General features: G+C 40.1%; 1 protein-coding gene across 1 annotated transcript in view; it reads left to right on the top strand.

Moving 5' to 3' along the window:
* The window catches only part of xirp2b (xin actin binding repeat containing 2b), a 161,192-nt gene that overhangs the window by 134,843 nt on the left and 10,400 nt on the right, over positions 1-15,949 (top strand). Inside the window, exons 5-7 of the mRNA XM_059966249.1 lie at positions 13,597-13,707; positions 14,102-14,168; positions 15,697-15,812. Coding sequence (XP_059822232.1) covers positions 13,597-13,707; positions 14,102-14,168; positions 15,697-15,812 — 294 coding nt within the window. The remainder of the gene's footprint in view (positions 1-13,596; positions 13,708-14,101; positions 14,169-15,696; positions 15,813-15,949) is intronic.

The raw sequence follows: 15,949 nt of genomic DNA, 5'->3' as shown, positions 1-15,949 counted from the left end.
TCAGAGGCACTGATCAGAGAGATACCAACACAAAATCTGGCTTCCACTCAGAAATTCATGCAAGGATTATTTTGCTAATTTATTTACATACTGTGGAACTTCCCCACATTTGTTTGAAGAATGTATATACATTATAAATCTGAAAGTAAATCCAAAAGGTTTCTACAGTTATATTAAAAACAAGAGGATAGTGAGGGATAAAATTGGCCCCTTAGAGAATCAGAGTGGTCAGCTATGTGTGGAGCTGAGGGAGATGGGAGAGACTTTGAACAATTTCTTCTCTTCGGTATTCACTAAGGAGAAGGATATTGAATTGTGTAAGGTGTGGGAAACAAGTAAGGAATTTATGGAACCTATGACAATTAAAGAGGTGGAAGTACTGGCGCTTTTAAGAAATTTAAAAGTGGATAAATCTCCGGGTCCTGACAGGATATTCCCCAGGACCTTGAGGGAAGTTTGTGTAGAAATAGCAGGAGCTCTGACGGAGATCTTTAAGATGTCATTAGAAACGGGGATTGTGCCGGAGGATTGGCGTATTGCTCATGTGGTTCCATTGTTTAAAAAGGGTTCTAGAAGAAAGCCTAGCAATTATAGACCTGTCAGTTTGACATCAGTGGTGGGCAAATTAATGGAAAGTATTCTTAGAGATAGTATTAATAATTATCTGGATAGACAGGATCTGATCAGGAGTAGCCAGCATGGATTTGTGCATGTAAAGTCATGTTTGGCAAACCTTATTGAATTTTTTGAAGAAGTTACAAGGAATGTTGACGAGGGTAAGGCAGTGGATGTAGTCTATATGGACTTCAGCAAAGCCTTTGACAAAGTTCCACATGGAAGGTTAGTTAAGAAGGTTCAGTCGTTAGGTATTAATGCTGGAGTAATAAAATGGATTCAACAGTGGCTAGATGGGAGATGCCAGAGAGTAGTGGTGGATAATTGTTTATCGGGATGGAGGCCAGTGACTAGCGGGGTGCCTCAGGGATCTGTTTTGGGCCCAATGTTGTTTGTAATATATATAAATGATCTGGATGATGGGTTGGTAAATTGGATTAATAAGTATGCCGATGATACTAAGGTAGGAGGTGTTGTGGATAATGAGGTGGGTTTTCAAAGCTTGCAAGGAGATTTATGCCGGTTAGAAGAATGAGCTGAACGTTGGTAGATGGAGTTTAATGCTAAGAAGTGTGAGGTTCTACATTTTGGCAGGAATAATCCAAATAGAACATAAAGGGTAAATGGTAGGGCATTGAGGAATGCAGAGGAACAGAGAGATCTAGGAATAACAGTGCATAGTTCCCTGAAGGTGGAGTCTCATGTAGATAGGGTGGTGAAAAAGGCTTTTGGAACGCTGGCCTTTACAAATCAAAGCATTGAGTACAGAAGTTGGGATGTAATGCTAAAGTTGTACAAGGCATTGGTAAGGCCAAATTTGGAATATTGTGTACAGTTCTGGTCACTGAATTATAGGAAAGATATCAATAAATTAGAGAGAGCGCAGAGACGATTTACTAGGATGTTACCTGGGTTTCAGCACTTAAGTTACAGAGAAAGGTTGAACAAGTTAGGTCTCTATTCATTGGAGCGTAGAAGGTTGAGGGGGGATTTGATCGAGGTATTTAAAATTTTGAGAGGGATAGATAGAGTTGACGTGAATAGGCTGTTTCCATTGAGAGTATGGGAGATTCAAACGAGAGGACATGATTTGAGAGTTAGGGGGCAGAAGTTTAAGGGAAACACGAGGGGGTATTTCTTTACTCAGAGAGTGATAGCTGTGTGGAATGAGCTTCCTGTAGAAGTAGTAGAGGCCAGTTCAGTTGTGTCATTTAAGGTAAAATTGGATAGGTATATGGACAGGAAAGGAGTGGAGGGTTATGGGCTGAGTGCGGGTAGGTGGGACTAGGTGAGATTAAGAGTTCGGCACGGACTAGGAGGGCCGAGATGGCCTGTTTCCGTGCTGTGATTGTTATATGGTTATACCTGAGAAACAGAACAACTGAAATATCCTTTGTGAATCTACATTGTTAATTTTATGTCTGACTAGTTTAAAGTGCTTACTGGGCTGGGTTTTCACCAATGCATTTAGTTTACTTTAAAATGGTTTCCGTAAGGCTAATAAATAAGTGAAGCAGCTCAAATCAGAATCAGGTTTAGTATCACTGGCATATGTTGTGAAATTTGTTAACTTTGTGGCAGCAGTACCATGCAATATGTAATAACAGAGAAAAAACTCTGAATTACGGGAAGTATATACTTAATTTAACTATTTAGTATATAATTAGTGTAAAAATTGAAGTAGTGAGGTAGTGTTCGTGGGCTCAATTTCCATTCAGAAATCGGGTGGCAGAGGGAAAGAAGCTGTTCCTGAATTGCTGAGTGTGTCTTCATGCTTCTGTACCTCCTTCCTGATGGCAACAATGAAACGAAGGCACGTCATGAGTGATGGGGTTCCTTAATGATGGATGCTGCCATTTTGAGGCACTTCTTCTTGAAGATGTACTGGTTACTACGGAGGGTAGTGCCCATGATGGAGCTGACCAATTTTACAACTTTCTTCAGCTTATTTTGATCCTTGCACTACCCTGCCCCCATATCAGACTACCAAAATATTTTCAGTTTAGTTCTCTGCAGCAAAAATTTGCAGCCAATTGTTTTACAGTGATATTGTTGTTTAATATTGCAAGGTACGTGGTCATTATTAAGTCAGGTGAAATACAGGACAGGCTTTGCACTCCTCTCAGTGGAAGGCTTGGGGAAATGATCACTCTAGTAATGTTGAATATGTAACAGTCTTCTATTGAAAGACAATATTAATTGCTGCACAAGCACAAAATCTACCTGCAGCAAGTAAGTTAATTCTGGTGAAATGACACCCTTGTATTTTTGAGACCAGAAGCTCTTTTCTCCTGGATGCTGTGTAGAGTGGCTACTTTATTAATGGCATCAGAAGCTAAAGAAAAAAGTACTGTATGTTCCTGTTAATAACTAAGTCCCAGCAATAAGAAAACAACCCCTGTATCAATCTTTTGGTTTATAATGGAGCAAATTGCAAATGTGTGGCAGGTGGGGATACATCTGTAGCAAAGGAAGCTTAAGACACTCCTTCTCTTGCTAGCCTGCAGGTCACCCTTGGGCAAGGTGTAGCACCTTTCATCCCCCCACCCACCCACTGATCAGGGTCACGTGAAGCCATGGGAGCCGGTGGTGGATGGTCGTACAAGCAGCTGGTGCACTTCAGAAGTCCTGGTTATGTGACCGCTGATGCCAGGCAGACAGGCTCTGAGAAGTATTAAAGATGGGGTCACCTGTCTTGTAAAGACTGCCCAGAAGAAGGCAAGAGCAAACCACTTCCATAGAAAAATTTGCCAAGAACAGCGTTGGTCAGGGAAAGACCAGGATCACCAATGTCATATGACAAATGAAAGTGGAGGGCTTACACACTGGAAATTATCAGCAAGAAACTTCCAGATTGTCACCTTTAGATTAAGTACTGGGTTACTTTGCATTGTTCCTCTGATCTGATTGCTGAATAAAAGCAATAAGTTTCAGCTCTACAGTAAGCATGTATTTCAGAGTCGGAATCAGTATTGGGGTTAATATCACTGGCATATGCCATAAAATTTATTAACTTTGTGACAACAGTACAATGCAATAGATGGTAATATAGAGGGAAACTGCAAATTGCAGTAAGTATATACTGTATATGTATATCAAATAGCTAGATAAGTAGTGCAAAAACATAAATTTAAAAATTAGTGAGATAGTGTTCATGGGTTCAATGTCCATTCAGAAATCTGATGGCAGAGGGGAAGAAGCTGTTCCTGAATAATTGAGTTGGTGTCTCAGGCTTCTGTACCTCCTCCCTGATGGTAACAATCAGAAGAGAATATACTTGTATTTATATCTATCTCTTGACCTCACCATCTACCTCATTAGGACCTTGCACCTTATTAACTACCTGCATTCTTCAGGCTTCCTGGGATATATCAGAAGTTGGTAGACATGCAAAGTAAGCCTCATTATAGACTTTGGTGCACTTAGAATATGCAGTATTAAGGGGTGGTGGGGTGGAGGTACGTCTCTACCAAAGGATGTGTAAGGCACTTCTTCTGACCTCTAGCCTGCAGATCATGCTTGGGCAGGGTGTAGCACCTGCTTAGCCCCCTGATCAGGGTCACGTGAAGTCATGGGAGCAGGTGGTGGATGGTCATATGAGCAGCTGGTGCATATCACACGTCCTGGTCATGCAACCATTGATGCCAGGGAGACGATCTCTGAAGAGTATTGATAATGTCTGGGGTCACCCATCTTGTAAAGACACTGCCTAGAAGGAGGAAATGGCAAACCACTTTTGTGGAAAAATTTGCCAAGAACTGTCATGACCATAATCACCTATGCCATATGACATGGCACTTGATGTTGATAATGACATTGTAAGAATGCCTTGGATTTACTAAATAACCAAATAATACCCAAATATACCTAGAATCAAAAAGAAAGGCACTATAGGAAAGAAAGACTTCGATAATTCTGATTCAAAAAGAAAATCTTAATCAGAATTAGGTTTAGTATCACCAGCATATCTCATGAAATTTATTGTTTTTATGGCAGCAGTGCATTGCAATACATATTGAAAACTGAATTGCGTAAATCTATACTGTATATATAATAGTTAAATTAAATAAGTAGTGGTAAAAGTAGTGAGGTAGTGTTCAGGAGTTCAATGTCCATTCAGATATCTGATGGCAGAGGGGAAGAGGCTGTTCCTGAATCACTGAGTGTGTGCCTTCAGAGTCCTGTACCTTCTCCATTATGGTAGCAATGGGAACATGTCTGGGTGATAGGGATCCCTAATGACAGACGCTGCTTTTTTGAGGCATTGTTGCTCCTTGAAGGTGTCCTGGATCCTGGGGAGGCTAGTGCCCATAAAAGAGCTGACTGAGTTTACAAAATTCTGCTGCTTATTTTGATCCTGTGCAGTGTCAACAGCGCATACCCCCACCCCCCCATACCAGACAGTGATGCAACCAGTTAGAATACTCCCCACGCTACATCTGTAGAAATTTATGAGTGTCTTTGGTGACGTACCAAACCTCTGCAAACTCCTAATGAAATATAGCTGCTGTCGTGCCTTCTTTGTAGCTCAGCTACGATCCTCCTACATTGCCCAAGCTCTGCCTCAGACAGTTTCCTCTATTGTTTTGCTGTCTGTGATCTTTTATACTGTGGTTCTTTTAATGTTGGCTGCTTGTTCAGTTAACATGCCCTGAACTGGATTTCCACGCTTTCCCTGACTGTCTCACAAATATTTTCAATTCATCATTACGATTTTCCCACTATTTATTTTCAAGTAGTTAGTCTTCATGCCATTCCTTATACTTACCATGATATTTTCCTTATCAGACTGAGCTGTTCTACCCATTTTCTTCAGCTTCTCTGCTTGAGTATGCTACGTACAGCTTTGCATGTTGTAGAACCAAATGCTAGAGATATGAAGGCAGTGTTGAAAAATCTGAGAGGAAAAAAGATGCAAAGATGGGCCCAGGTAACGGGGTAAGACGAGCCATCTCTGATTTCTGAGGGCAATAAAGCAGAACAAATTTAGATTCTCAGTGTCAGGAGTATACCTTAGGTTCTCTCTGTGCTGTGAGGTGGATGAGCATTGAATTAGGTCACTTTCTCCTGAAATCAGGTGCATGGGCTGAAGTCGTGCTTCCTCTGCTCCCACGTGCAACTTCACTACACCCTAGAATCCAGAGAGAGAAATGTGGATTTGCCATAGAAATTCTCATGGTCCTTTCCTGTTGAACAAAACATATCTTCAAATTCTTCTCTTTCCAGTGCTGTCTCTGTTTTGCTTTGTCTAACCGTGAGTTTTATTTTCTAGCCAGCAGTCTTCAATGTGCTCTGTGCATGACTCAGACAGATTATCTTTGCTATAAACGGTCAGAAGGTGAAATAGTAGTGGTCTGTGAACATTGATCTGTAAGGTTACCCCAATTTCCTCTTGCTCAGGTCTGGCGTGTACTGAACAAAGCATATGTTCATTTAAGGTCAAGAACTGAGAGCCACTATTTTGGACATAGAGTCAGAAGTGTAGGAGATCAGCAAGGCCAAAATAATTTTTCTTTGACAAAACATTGTGGGAATCTAAGGAACAATGTATCTGATTTGAATTCTTGCCCAGCGTATAAGTACCTGTGCTACGTTTTGAGTTTTTTCTCTAAGTGTGATAGTAATATTTGAGAAAGTTTCTATGCAAAATTTTATTTTGAACATATTTTGAAAAATCTATATTAAATTCCTTTCGATTCATGCCAGAAATCAGTTGTAATTTCTACCCATTTTTCCCTTGACCAATAGGCTAGAATAATTGCTAGAACTTAGTGGGTCAAGCAAAAGGATAGTCAAGGCCTTGTATCCTAACTGAGTGCTTCCAGTATTTTTTTGCTCCAGATTTCAGCATTTTCAGTCTTGTGTCTGCAGGTTAGAATAGTTTACTTTAGTGTTCATTGGTGTTCCAGTCCATTGCATACTAGGTAATTAAAATATATTTCCTGTTTTCTATTTTAATTTACGATTTCTACTGTGCCGAAAGGAAAGAAAAATGTAAAAGAAGGCTGTATACTGGATGGGACTATGCAAAGGCAATCCTCAAACTGATCTTTGATGCCCCTGACTGGTAGAATTCAGCATGGCTAACTAGTTGATTGCCCAGCTGAGCAATGATTAAACCTGAGGGGTGAGGCTTGGGGAAGAGAACATTTATTTTAAGACTTATGTGCAATTTAATTCTCAACCACCATTTGTATTGTGTGTTTGGAGTCTGGTCAAACAAGCCTTGTTTTTTCCTAAAGAGTTGTTTCCACAACTTTAAACATAATTGCCTTGAAGTTTTGTATATTGTGCAGGTACTTTCATAAAGGTTGTAGAAGCTTCTTGTGCTCTGCAGGTAATGTAAAAATGGTATCATTTTCCTGCAGTCAGATATATCGATTGCAGCTCAGCAGCCAGCATCCCCTCAAAACTGATTAATAAGCTACAAAACATCGGCTTCAATGCCTCTTTTGGGCAACTTCCTCACTTTCAGACATCGGTCAGTTCAGATCAACAACAACAACATCTCCATCAGCACGGATGCACAACAAATCTGTGTGCTCTGACCCCTGCTCTACTTGCTTTGTGTGACTAAGCCATATTTAAGTTTGCTGATAACAGCACCGTTATTGTCTGAATCAAGGCTGGTGATGATTCAGCATATAGGAGGAAGACTGAAAATCTGGCTGTGGTGCCACAATAACAACTCTATGCAAGGAAATGAATCTGAGGGTGGTATATGGTCATAGATATGTACTTTGAGAATAAGTTTAATTTAAACTTCTAAATATTGTAACCAAAGCTGCCACCACTATCTCCTTTGGCATCTCATTCCCAACGGTCACCGTCTTCCATGTGAAACACTTGTCCCTCAGATCTCTAGTACTTAGGTATTTAAGAAATCAATAATTTGCCTATCTCTGTATGTCCACAGCAGTAATATCCTAGGTTAGATGAGCAAAGCACATGTATGCAGAATAGAGTCTTTTTTAAATTTCAGGTTAACCGTCTGGCTTATTGAATAGTAATACAAAGCACAGCAAAGAGAATACCATGCCTTTGATACTTAGCTTCAGTGCTCATAGGGCATATGCACATATTCGGAATTTTTGTGCCTTTGTCAACATTTTCTTTCAGTACAAAGTAATAAAGACATTGGACTGGTTTGTTCCTGATTTGCTGACTCGAAGGACAGGTATCCCAGGATGTTAAGAAAAACTTTAAGTGATCACTTTGGCTAAGATCACTGAACATCTTAGACAACTTTCTCGTGTTTATCTTAGTCAACATACAAACTTAAAGAATTTAAGCTTAAAATTTCTTATAATCCGATTTCAAGTTCAGCTCAGTTGTCAATAATTGGAAATTCAAACTAGAAGTACGGTTGCAGGAAATAGAGTCTGAAACAGGCCCTTTGGCCCATCTAGTCCTTGCAATCTAAAATAAAGTAGAAAATCCCAAAAGTACTCAGCAGATCAAGCAGCATCTGTGGAAAGGAAAACAGAGTTAATGATTCAAGTGAAACAGCCTTTATCAGAGCAGTCTGTCCTTCCAAATATTTCTGGCATTTTCTATTTTTATAGTAACATTGCCTTCTGCTCTCCTCTCCTTAACTAATGGCCTACCAAATCAGTTACCGTAAAAGGGCCTTTTGTACTGGAACTTTAAATCATGCCTTGGGGAATTCTAAATTCTCACATCATTTCAATTATATACATTAAGAATTTTATTTTATGTTTCTTCTTCATGATGATCAATGTACAATTGAAAATTCTTCCATGAAAAATGATAACTCCCATCTTCCTATTTACTCTATAGCTACTTGGTAGAGAGAAAATAGCTTTTAATACAATAGTTTAAAAAAAAACAAGAGCAATTATACTACACTCGCTTGGTCAAAACATCACTCACCCCCCTTTAGCACACACAAATACTGAGGGAACTCAGCAGGTCAGGCATCGTCAGTGGATCTTCACTCTTAATATGTAACCTTAACAAATATGATTATTTAATAGTGAGTTTGTGTTTTCTTGAGATTGGCATTAATTAATGTAGCCAGTTAATATCAACCCCAAGCGAATGAGCTTTTGGTTGTCAAATTAAATGTTCTTTGAAATTCCAGGAATAATTTGCATACTGTTTGCATTTCAACCACCCAGATGGAATTTCAACTGCTAGTACTTTTCAGGAACGTTTCAAAAATAACATGTGAAATGTTAATAATTCAAATTGTCACACTGTGGAAAACAGTGCACTAATTTGGTCCCCTCAATTGTCAGATTAGTAACACAAACATCTCAAAAAGGCAATAAGATTTGTATATTAACCCCATACAAGGAGTTAAGAATGTTGTGCTCTTGTTTTCGCTTGTGTAAAATAATTTTCCTCCAAGGTCACATTATAGTGAGCGGGCGAGTGGGCGGGTACTTACATAAGACCATAAGATATAGGAACAGGATTAGGCCCCTTGGCCCATCAAGTCTGCTCTGCTATTTCATCATGGCTGATCCATTTCCCTCTCAACTCCAATCTCCTGCCTTCTTCCTGTATCCCTTCATGCCCTGACTAATCATGAATCTATCAACCTCTGCCTTAAATAGAACCAATGATGGCCTCCACAGCCCCCATGGCAACAAATTCCCAGATTCACCACTCTCTGGATAAAGAAATTTCTCTTAGTCTCAGAATAGAGAGACGTCCTTTTAGAATGGAGATTGTGTCTTCTGATCTTAGACTCCCCCACCATGGAAACATCCTTTCCACATCTATTCTATTGAGACCTTTCAACATTCAATTGGTTTCAATGAGGTCACCCCTTATTCTTCTGAATTCCAGATAGCAGAGTCTCAGAGCCATCATACATTCCTCATATGGTAAGCTTTTCAATCCTGGAATAATTTTCATGAACACCTTTGAACCATCTCCAATGACAGCACATCTTTTCTTAGATAAGGGGCCCAAAATTGCTTAAATCTGTGATTTTGACTGGAGATCAGGATTCTGTGAGTTTGTTGGAGATTTTTGCCACTCATGTTAATTGCATCTGGCTTATTACTGGCAACAACTTAGAAACATAGAAAAACTACAGCACAATACAGGCCCTTCAGCCCACAAAGTTGTGCTGAACATGTCCCTACCTTAGAAGTTACTAGGCTTATCTATAGCTCTCTATTTTCCTAAGCTCCATGTACCTATCGAAAAGTCTCTTAAAAGACTCCATCGTATCTGCCTCCACCACCGTTGCCATCAGCCCATTCCACGCATTCATCACTCTGAGTAAAAAAACTTACCCCTAACATCTCCTCTGTATCTACTCCCCAGCACCTTAAACCTGTGTCTTCTTGTGGCAACCATTTCAGCCCTGGGAAAAAGCCTCTGACTATCCACATGATCAATGCCTCTCATCATCTTATACACCTCTATCAGGTCACCTCTCATCCTCCGTCGCTCCAAGGGAAAAAAGATGAGTTCACTCTACCTATTCTCATAAGACATGCTCCCCAATCCAGGCACCATCCTTGTAAATCTCCTGTGCACCCTTTCTATGGTTTCCACATCCTCCCTGTAGTGAGGCGACCAGAACTGAGCACAGTACTCCAAGTGGGGTCTGACCAGGGTCCTATATAGCTGCAACATTACCTCTCAACTCCTAAATTCAATTCCACAATTAATGAAGGCCAATACATCATACGCCGCCTTAACCACTGAGTCAACATGTGCAGCAACTTTGAGCGTCCTATGGACTTGGACCCCAAGATCCCTCTGATCCTCCACACTGCCAAGAGTCTTACCATTAATACTATATTCTGCCATCATATTTGACCTACCAAAATGAACCACTTCACACTTATCTGGGTTGAACTTCATCTGCCACTTCTGAGCCCAGTTTTGCATCCTATCAATGTCCTGCTGTAAACTCTGACAGCCCTCCATACTATCCACACCTCCAAACTTAGTGTCATCAGCAAACTTACTATCCATCCCTCCACTTCCTTATCCAGGTCATTTATAAAAATCATGAAGAGTAAGGGTCCCAGAACAGATCCCTGAGGCACACCACTGGTCAATGACCTCCACACAGAATATGACCCGTCTACAACCACTCTTTGCCTTCTGTGGGCAAGCCAGTTCTGGATCTACAAAGCAACGTCCCCTTGGATCCCATGCCTCCTTACTTTCTCAGTAAGCCTCGCATGGGGTACCTTATCAAATCCCTTGCTGAAATCCATGTACACTACATTTACTGTTCTTCCTTTATCACCATGTTTAGTCACATCCTCAAAAAATTCAATCAGGCTCATAAGGCACGACCTGCCTTTGACAAAGCCATGCTGACTATTCCTAATCATATTATACCTCTTCAAATGTTCATAAATCCTGCCTTTCAGGATCTTCTCCATCAACTTACGAACCACTGAGGTAAGTTACTGGTCTATAACTTCCTGGTCTATCTCTACTCCCTTCCTTGAATAAGGGAACAACATCTGCAACCCTCCAATCCTCTGGAACCTCTCCCATCCCCATTGATGATGCAAGGATCATCGCCAGAGGCTCAGCAATCTCCTCCCTCACCTCCCACAGTAGCCTGGGGTACATTTTGTCCAGTCCCAGTGACTAATCCAACTTGATGCTTTCCAAAAGCTCCAGCACATCCTCTTTCTTAATATCTACATGCTCAGGCTTTTCAGTCTGCTGCAAGTCATCACTACAATCACCAAGATCCTTTTCCATCGTGAATACCGAAGTAAAGTACCTCTTCTATTTCCTCCAGTTCCATACACACTTCCCCACTGTCACACTTGATAGGTCCTTTTCTTTCACTTCTTATCCTCTTGCTCTTCACATACTTGTAGAATGCCTTGGGATTTTCCTTAATCCTGCCTGCCAAGGCCTTCTCATGGCCCCCCCTGGCTCTGCTAATTTCCTTCTTAAACTCTTTCCTATTAGCCTTATTATCTTCTAGATCTCTAACATTACCTAGCTGTCTGAACCTTTTGTAAGCTTTTCTTCTTGAGTAGATTTACTACAGCCTTTGTACACCACGGTTCCTGTACCCTGATAACTTCCCTGTCTCATTTGAACGTACCTATGTAGAACTCCGCACAAATACCCCCTGAATGTTTGCCACATTTCTTCCATACTTTTCCCCGAGAACATATGTTTCTAATTTAAGCTTTGAATTTCCTGCCTGTAGCCTCATAATTCCCCTTACTCCAATTAAATGCTTTTCTAACTTGTCTGTTCCTATCTCTATCCAATGCTATTGTAAAGGAGATAGAATTATGATAACTATCTCCAAAATGCTCTCCCAGTGAGAGATCTTGATGATCATAATGACAAGTTACTAATTGTCTTTACTAATGAATGGCAATTAGTCATCTAAAATTCCAGAATGCTTTACTGTAAAGCACTGCAAATGTGACAGTCAATTTTAAGCCTCCATTTTTATGTAATATCCTTTGTTTCAATTTCACAGGCAAAAGGGCTATATCTACCATAGTTGATACAGAATTCTACTAAATATTTAAATATAATTGCATTATTTGATGGGACCAGTTAAGCAAAGAAATAAAAATATGGGGTCTCACTGAAAAGCACAATGGATGGCTGTCACAAAGCACAAAGCACAAAGCACAACGGAACCAGGGGTTCCCAACCTTTTCTTTTTAATATCGTGGACCAATGAGCAAGGGGTTGGGAACCTCTGTTGAAAACGAATGAAGCGTTTTCCTCTAAATTCAATGTTCCTGAAGCAATTTTTCACACGCTTTCTCTGTTCAGTAATTTCTACAGCTACAGGAACTCGAAGGAAGATGAGCTGAAAAAAAAACAAAAACACTATTTCCTGTTTCAAACAGGTTGTCCATTTGTACCCTTGTACTAAGTTGAAGTAAGTTACGTAGCTTTCTGGTGTGTTACAAGCCTCTGGCTATTTTCGCTAATCATAAGACTGAGTAATTGTTTTTGAAATAATATCCCCTTCTCTTCACGATTTTTATAAATGACCTGGATGAGGAAGTGGAGAGAGGGGTTAATAAATTTCCTGATGACACAAAGGTTGGAGGTGTTGACGATAGTGTGGAGGGCTGTCAGAGGTTACAGTGGGACATCAGTAGGATGCAAAACTGGGCTGAGAAATGGCAGATGGAGCACAACCCAGATAAGTGTGAAGTGGTTCATTTTGGTAGATCAAATATGATGGCAGAATATAGCATTAATGGTAAGACTCTTGGCAGTGTGGAGGATCAGAGGGATCTTGGGGTTTGAGTGTGTAAGACGCTCAAAGTAGCTGCGCAGATTGACTGGGTGGTTAAGGAGACATACAGCGCATTAGCCTTCATCAGCCGTGGGATTGAGTTTAAGAACCGAGAGGTAATGTTACAGCTATGTAGGACCCTGGTCAGACCCCACTTGGAGTACTGTGCTCAGTTCTGGTCAGCTGACTACAGGAAGGATGTGGAAACCATAGAAAGGGTGCACAGGAGATTTACAAGGATGCTGCCTGGATTGGGGAGCATGTCTTATGAGAATAGGTAGAGTGAACTCATCTTTTTTTCTTTGGAGCAACCGAGGATGAGAGGTGACCTGATAGAGGTGTATAAGATGATGTGAGGCATTGATCATGTGGATAGTCAGAGGCTTTTTCCCAGGGCTTCAATGGCTAACATGAGAGGGCACAGTTTTAAGGTACAGAGGAGATGCCAGGGATAAGTTTTTTACGCAGAGTGGTGAGTGTGTGGTATGGGCTGCCACCAATGGTGGCGGAGGTGGATACTATAGGGTTTTTTAACAGTCTCCTGGATAGGTACATGAAGCTTAGAAAAATAGAGGGCTATGGGTAACCCTAGGTAATTTCTAAAGTAAGTACGTGTTCAGCACAGCATTGTGGGCCGAAAGGTCTGTATTGTGCTGTAGGTTTTCTATGTTTCTAAACATAAGCTACTAATGACTTGTGCTGAGTAAACAATTTTGAAGTTCATGTTACACTGTGCATTTCAGGATGTAACAACTACCACTGAAATTACAGTGAACAACAGCATCAGAAAGACAGACCATGGAGATGATGTACTGCAAGCTGGTGAACAACACTCCTCTTATCAAACAGAAATGGTAATAACTGCATTACAACTCTTGGATATGGTTATTTAAAATTGTATTCTTCATTGTTCTGTTTTTTTAAATATAATGTTATGGATTGATTAAAAGGCACGGTGTTCTGATTTGGGTTTGAGTAATTTCTAAGGTTGAGACATGTTTGGCAGAACTTTGTGGGCCGAAGGGCCTGCATTGTGCTGTAGGTTTTCTATGCTTCTAAAATAAATGGCTTTTGAGAGCTAAAAATCAGAGAATCTAATCATTTGACTTGGTAAAACATACTGCTACTCTAAAATTGTGGATTTAACTTTTAACTAGTAGTGGTTTAAATTACCTGGATTACATAACGCAATACTTGTGTATTTTGCATTATGTTAAGAGTACCATTAAAACTGAAGGATTTCTGCAGGTCTCGGTTACTGAGCAGAATACTCAGCAAACGAGAGTGATGGAACATTTTGAAAATCACTTCAATGGTAAGTGCCCGTAATTGTATTATGTATGAAAGAAATACTGGAATGATTTATTTATGCCATGCTTAATTCGTTTTGACATCCACATTGGCACAAAGTACCACCAACTCCATAGATATACAGTAGATGTTTGCATTTCCTCTTCTACTGATTTCAGACTAACTCGTTTATAGTTTTCTGTCTGTTTGTCGGTTAGTCTATCTATCTATCTAGATAGAGCACGGAATAGGCCCTTATGGCCTTTTGAGCCACACCAACCAGCAACCCCAGAGTTAACCCTAGTCTAATCATGGGACAATTGAACAATGACCTATTAACCTACCAACTGGTACATTTCTGGACTGTGGAGGAAACCAGAGCATCCGGAGGAAAGTCATACAGTCACAGGGAGAACATACAAACTCCTTACAGGCAGCAGTGGGGAATTGAACCCAGGACACTTGTACTGTAAAGTGTTGTGCTATCCACTACTCTACCATGCCACACTTTGCCTTCTTTCTTAAAATATGGGATTTCACTTGCAAACATTGGATATGACAGAATCCATCAACTTTCCTGTATCTCAACCAAATAAACCTAGACCCATTATTTTGGATAATGAAATCAAATGTCAACCTGTTCTCAACCAATGCCAATGAGTTTTCACACTTAAATAAGCTTTCAGGCCAACAATCTGTAGAAAATTAACTTTGCATATCAGGTCCATTCCTATCAACAAAAGAAATCAGAACGTTAAACCTTTTATCTGTATCACTAAGATTTTCCGTAGCGGTTCACCAGAAGCTTGGCAAAAATCCACTTACAAATGGGGTTCCATCTAAGTTATTCTGATGAACAAGTTTGAATAAAAAGTTGTGGAGTGTATTCTTGTGCCAAGTTGGGTAATAAATGATTCACAAGGCATTAGGAGTAGAGCTGCTTCTACATTATTAACAAAAAAGTTCAATGCTGTCTGCAGGGGCCATGTTAATTATGTGAAAGGATCAGAAGTTTGATGATATTTGGTTTAAACATCATGAAACTGGGAGTATAGGACTTTTTTTTTGGTAATACCTCCCTGAATTGAAATGAAGTGCATTCCCATTTTTCTTACGTTTAAGATTAACGGTGTGAAGAAATTTTGCTGGGAAGGGTAGGATATATACAAGTTTTTATTAGGAATTTGGGATAATTTAAATTTTACATTCTTTTTTTATTTTATTGTATTTATTTATTGAGATACAGCACGAAATAGGCCCTTTTTCCCCATGAGCCTCATCGCCCAGCAACCCCCAATTTAACCCTAGTTTAATCATGGGACAATTTACAGTGACCATTTAACCTAAAAACTAATACATCTATGGACTGTGGGAGAAAACCAGTGCACTTGGAGGAAACCCACACGGTTACTGGGAGAACGTACAAACCCTTCCCAGGCAGTGGTGGGAATTGAACCCGTGTCACTGGTATTGTAAAGCATTGTGCTGTACCTACACACTACCAAGCTTCCAATTCTCCTATTGCAAGAGTTCTTCCATTTATATTTGAACAGTGGATGGAATGACCGAAGATGAGATGCCTAAAATCTCCACTCAGATCTTAAAGCAGCAGTTTGAAAAATCAGCCCAGCCCACCCAGACGGCATCAAACACCACCAAACAGATTAAGGTAAAACTCAGTTTGCATTTAAACGCATGCATCTTAACAAAAGTGACTTCTGATACTGTTTGCCTAATTGGTAAAAATAATTAATACAAAAAATTGTGCATCGTAAATGCAATGGTTTCATCTGGGAAAAGAGAGGT

This window comes from Hypanus sabinus, chromosome 4, assembly GCF_030144855.1.
Source record: "Hypanus sabinus isolate sHypSab1 chromosome 4, sHypSab1.hap1, whole genome shotgun sequence".
Taxonomy (NCBI): domain Eukaryota; kingdom Metazoa; phylum Chordata; class Chondrichthyes; order Myliobatiformes; family Dasyatidae; genus Hypanus; species Hypanus sabinus.
The sequence above is the reverse complement of the archived record's forward strand: the minus strand, read 5'-3'. Positions and strand labels throughout refer to the sequence as shown.